General features: G+C 38.0%; 1 protein-coding gene across 1 annotated transcript; it reads left to right on the forward strand.

The window, feature by feature from the left end:
• The first annotated feature begins 1268 nt into the window (after positions 1-1268).
• On the forward strand, positions 1269-5699 carry ppa2 (inorganic pyrophosphatase 2). Its single transcript, XM_029497308.1, has 12 exons — positions 1269-1518; positions 2302-2366; positions 2492-2539; positions 2621-2674; positions 2759-2878; positions 3115-3201; positions 3318-3444; positions 4402-4529; positions 4714-4799; positions 4900-4969; positions 5069-5108; positions 5202-5699. The coding sequence occupies exons 1-12, from the start codon at positions 1287-1289 to the stop codon at positions 5222-5224; spliced, it is 1080 nt and encodes a 359-aa protein (XP_029353168.1). The 5' UTR covers positions 1269-1286; the 3' UTR covers positions 5225-5699.
• Positions 5700-5804: the final 105 nt, after the last annotated feature.

Genomic DNA, 5804 nt, shown 5'->3' on the forward strand with positions numbered 1-5804 from the left:
GATCAATGACTCAGGGGAGGGTAAATAAAAGCGCACATATCATTCACAGCCATAAACCTTTACTGCTGGCCACTTGAGCATGAAATCTTTTCTTGTCAACAACAAACTTCAGCAAGGTTGGTCAAAACTTTCTCTGGCATCTGGAAGGCGCAGTATCAATAGAGTCTTGTGTGAGGGAAAAACTAAGCCCTTTGGCAACATACATATAAGACAGCATATAGGATTTTAATAAAACAGCTTTTATGGCAGTCAATATATGTGTCATTTGTTTGAACAGAGACTAACCTGTACACAAGCAAGAGACCATCAAAGCAGCCGGGATGTGAGTTTGTTCATGGCACAATCGACACATATGGACTTTGATCCTCAATGTATTACAATCAAGTCTTTTATGTTCAGCCTATAAAAATTAGAGATAAAAAAAGTGAAAGAATTTTATCAGCAGACTGAAATTGGCTGACAAAGCTGCTCCATTCTTCATTCACTGAAAAACTCAGCGCTTTTTTGTGTTTTAGCATATGTAATGAAAGAAAAACATAAAACTAAAGTAAGTGATTAAGATGAATGGGTTTTGACTTCTGTGGGGAAGGGTTAGCTAGGTAGCTAAGCTAGGTGACAGTAAAATCAAATGATTACATGTGGACCGCAAGCATGTGATGGAAGAGTCATCAAGTTAACAAAGACGAAACTAGTAACTTGACGTGACACAGACTATCTCACAAAATTAAAAGTACAGGATTAACTACCTTGAAGATGGGTGTAGAGGTGCAGTTAGGGCCATTTGCCAAAAATCTGTTGCTGCCTCATTCAGGATGTAGAATTAAAATAGGTTATGAAACACAAGAACATGGCACCTTCAACATGGATGCAGGCCAATCAGGCCAAAGTGCCTCCATGAGGAAAAGACATACATTTCATGGAATTGGAATGGAATGCAATTAATACTATAAATCAATTAAATTTATTCATATTTCAAACTATACAATTATAAAACCCTAGCTATATATATATATATATATATATATTAGCAGAGCTTCCCTGCTGGATGTCTTGAAGATTGCCCTTGTTATATTTTAAACACGACAAGCTTTTTTTATGTACGTTTGGGGTTTTTTTGTGGACTCAAATATAACAGTATTAGTCATTCTTGGTTTTTGAATGGATCCATTCTGAGCTTGGGAACACTTCCCTTAGGCACTCACCTGGCTTTTATTTTGAAAACAGAAGACCGGAAGCGGCAGTGAAACTCAAGCTGCGCGGATCCGGACTGGAGTCGGGTGACTCGGATGAGAGGAAGTAGGAACCAAGGACAGGAGGAAGTGTGGATCATGAGACCGTCGCTGCTCCGCGCTCCTCTCGGCCGCCTGCTGACAGTTTTCGGTCCATTTTCTCCCTCTCCAAACAAACCGGCCACCCAAACAGCAGCTGCCTCTCATCGGTGTCATCAGAGAAACACCATGCGCTATCAGACGGAGGAGAGAGGACGTCCGAACTCAGCTAACTACCGCATTTTTTTTAGTAAGTCCATGAAAGTGAGTGTGGGAGAAACCAGATGCACATCCTCCCTTGATCCTGCAGGTCATAATCTCACTAACGGTGGGAAACCAACTCCCGTTTTCAGACACGCAACTTCACCAGGCATATCTGCATGTGTAGGTGAACACGTGATCTCGGAGTTGCCGGTGTAGTGTTTTCTATTGACATGTATTAACCTTAAAAGGGCAATTGTTAGTCCCTGTTTTCAATGTGTTTTTTTTTTCATGTAGTCAAAGGAAGATACAATTTTTTTTGTTTCCCCCATCCATTTTTTTTCTCTTCTTTTTCCTGTCCGTCGCGTGATTATACAGGACGCAGACACACACACGGGTTAAATAAAGTAAAATTAAATATAACTATTATAATTCAGCAAATAAATCAGTAGTGGCTGTATCTGAATTTGAATGTCATGCCACTTATAGTAATGGACAAAAAAAAAATATGAATTTAACTCACCGGCTTAGTCCAGACCTTTCAGCTGCATCCACGTGAGGATATCCTTATCCTTAGTGGATGGAGTTTGCTTTGTTGTCATGGAGATTTTTCATTGTCCATATAAGACTCATCTATCTCCGTGACAACTGTGAAAAACTGCTTCTGCTTAGGAAGACCATGAGATGTCATTAAAAGCACTGGAAGGTGACTTTGAAGCAGCATTTTCTTCAATAAAGAGAGACAAACCTGGACATTACTGGTATTAAGCTTTTGTGTGGTATAATCAGTGGATTTACACTTTGACAGTTTGTTTGTTTTGTTTTTTTTTAGAAACCTCTGAAGGAAAATACATTTCACCTTTCCATGACATTCCATTAATTGCTGAGACAGAAGAGGTAAGTTTTGCGATGGTGGAGATTTTAGTTTGGTGAATGCAGCAAAAAAGAAAATCATCATCCATTTTAGCTATCCAAAAAACTACATATATGGCCAAAATAACATCTTATTTTCTTTCTTTCAGCACGATAATGGTGTACCTGCAAAAAAACCCAAGAACAATGAACACGAGGTACTGCCAAATTCAAATGTTTTCTGTTATTTGTGTTATCTCTTTCCATCAGAAACCTCTAGCTTTCTGCTTTACTTTCAGATGCTCTTTAACATGGTTGTGGAGGTACCTCGATGGTCAAATGCTAAAATGGAGGTAAGTATTTATCCTTGATTTCTATATCTATTCACTGGCTGTAGATATAGAATGCCTGAGGTTTTTCAATTCTTCATTTTACAGATTGCAACAAAAGAGCCACTAAATCCAATTAAACAAGATGTAAAGAAAGGCAAGCTCCGATATGTTGCCAACATATTTCCCCATAAAGGTTACATTTGGAACTATGGTGCACTCCCACAGGTCAGGAAAATGGATCTGCTTTACATTTGATCTGAGGTTACCAAGTGTCTTAGTTCTTATGCACATATCTACTATTCCCATGCTGTGTTGATATTGATCCTTGTCAGCTGCTGACAAAAGACAGAACAGCTATTTGTGTTTGCATGTTCATAAAGTAGCAATGTTTTTATTCACTTCAGTTGGTTTAAATGTTTGGTAAAGAAATGTATTACCTTTTGAATTGTTCCCCGGAAAAGACATGGGAGGACCCAAACCATGCAGACACAGTAACTAAGTGTTGCGGTGATAATGATCCCATTGATGTTTGTGACATTGGCACCCAGGTAAGACTGCTTTAGTGCTTTGATTTACAGAATTTTAAGAGTGTATTTCAAATATACTTTTGCTATTGTGTAGTCAATTGATTGACAATTTATTAGTATTTTATTTGCCTGGCCAGGTGTGCTTTCCAGGGCAGGTGATCCAAGTGAAAGTGCTCGGCATCTTGGCCATGATTGATGAAGGAGAAATGGACTGGAAGGTCATTGCTATTAATGCTCTGGACCCTGCTGCTAAAGAACTAAATAGTGGGTGTGATCACATCAACAGCCATTATATAGGTGCTGCCAAACATGGATCCACTATCTGACATTTCATAGAGAAAACTCTGACATGATTATGCACGTCAAAGAGAGTAGAATATAATGAGGAAATTTGCAAGACAAGAATCAAGTAAAGGCAAAGGCTTACATACATGTAGATACAGCTGTTGATGGAAGTAACGCAGAGCCTGTTAGAAAAAGTGCCCAACTGTCTCCTCACTTTGTACCTCAGATGGTGAATAAGGTACTAATACACTTGCTCACTTCACATTCAAATGATTGAATTTGGAAAGAGGTGTTTACAGAGCCATCACAGCAATAGTAAACGATAACTTCAATTCAGCTCATTGTTGTTAAGGCCCAAACTTAGAAGGTAGCTACAGAACACAGTTTTGCTTATATTCTTAGACAAACCTTGATCACGTGACTTACAGAACACAGTTTTGCTTATATTCTTAGACAAACCTTGATCACGTGACTTTTCTTTCTAAAACGTTTCGTTTCTGCAAAGCTTGACCGTCATGTTTAATGCAATTTTAAGTTTTGCCTCAAACATAATTAGCAAAGCCCCTTAGTACTTGCATTGTTTACATCCACTGCAACCTTGTCCTTATCAGTTTGTATTATAACAGTGCTACCTTTTGATGACCCATTTTTGCATGAACGCAGATAATATGATTCTTAAAAAATCCTGCAGCAGGCAAAATTACAGTTTATCAGCAATAGCAAGATCGTCCATGAAATAAATAACACACAGCCTCTTTAGAAGTAATTGTTTTTAACACTTAACACTCTTAGGAAGCAAGGATGTTATTCTGCATATTCCTTCTCCATACGTGCTACTTCATTATGGTAAATGTATTCATATCTAATTCGTACCCATCATGGTGCAAATCCTGGTCCCTCTGTTCTTATTCTGCCAAATGCGGTTGTGTTTCTCAGACATAGAGGATGTCCACAGGAGTCGACCCGGTCATCTAGAGGCCACCGTCGACTGGTTTAGGAAATATAAGGTGCCTGATGGAAAGCCTGAAAACCAATTTGGATTCAATGGAGAATTCAAAGACAAGGTACAGAGGCAATCCTAATAGTGGATGCGCAGATAAGCGCATGACAGTTGATATACAGAGGGTTGCATTCCACTGTGGTTTTAGTGCTTAAACCTGATTTGCTGAGATAGATTGCTCACTCTGAAATCGAAACGGTGCCGTCTTCTCTGATCTTCTGTCTTTTTTTTTTTTTTTTTTTTTTAAGTCCTTTGCAGTTGAGATTATAAAGTCCACCCATGAGCACTGGAGGGCACTAGTGCAGAGGCAGACAAGTAGCAAAGGGATTGCATGGTAAATTGGAGGAAGAAAATCACCTATCATATAAATATCTGTGGAGTACGTATGGAATTGTAAGTGTCATAACCAGTAAAGATATTTCTTCTTTGTTAAGCAAAAATGTCTCTTGCCATGAGAGTCCTTTGAAGTGCTGTGCTGATGAGGCCAGAGCTGTGGTCCAGTCGGTGAGAATCTTTGCGTTTTTGTTTTTAGCAGACATAAGTAAACCATATAAAACTATAAGATCAAGGTTTGGTGTTTGATTTATTTTTCTAACTTTTCAGGCCCCAGTATTTGGTAGCCCCCATCCCGTGTCTCCAGAGGGTAAGTGAAACATTGAGTCATGCTACATGTTTTAAATCCAAGTTGTTATACGGCCCAATGCTGACAATCTCATGTTACTCTTTTCTTGTACAGTGGACAAGTGGCATTTTGTCTGAAACTTCAAAGATAATATGGAAATAGACAAAAATCTTTAGCGTCCAAGGAGGCTGTCTCAATATTACTCTGTCTTTGTAAGCAGCTAGATTTATTTTTGTAAAGACTCAATCATGATTGTATGAAGAACTGTCTACATTGGCTATCTATTAATATGCTGAAAACATGAAAGGATTATAGGAGAAAGGATTATACTCGATACATTGACATTATGAGTCAAAGAGGAGATGAAAAGGGAACCAAAAGCGTGATATTATGCTTCAAAGGTTAAACACAAAAAAAAATTCATCTTTTTATAAGATTCGGTGAAACTGTAAATTATGCTGTGTACATATTGCATTACTTTTTGTCCAAGTCCTCATTTACTACTGTAATTAGTTTGTACTTGCAATTACAAACACAATGTAATTCGCTTGTAACAATATTTTTTTTGTTTTTGTGTGGCTAATTAATTAAAATAAGGCGTGAACATGTCAAGATTTTTTTCCAATTTATCCATAACTACACATTTAAAAGGTTAAAAATTTGGACGCTAATGCACAGAATTTAGATGTTGGTATTAACTTGGAGTAACAAATCAGA

The sequence above is a fragment of the Echeneis naucrates genome, chromosome 1 (assembly GCF_900963305.1).
Source record: "Echeneis naucrates chromosome 1, fEcheNa1.1, whole genome shotgun sequence".
NCBI lineage: Eukaryota > Metazoa > Chordata > Actinopteri > Carangiformes > Echeneidae > Echeneis > Echeneis naucrates.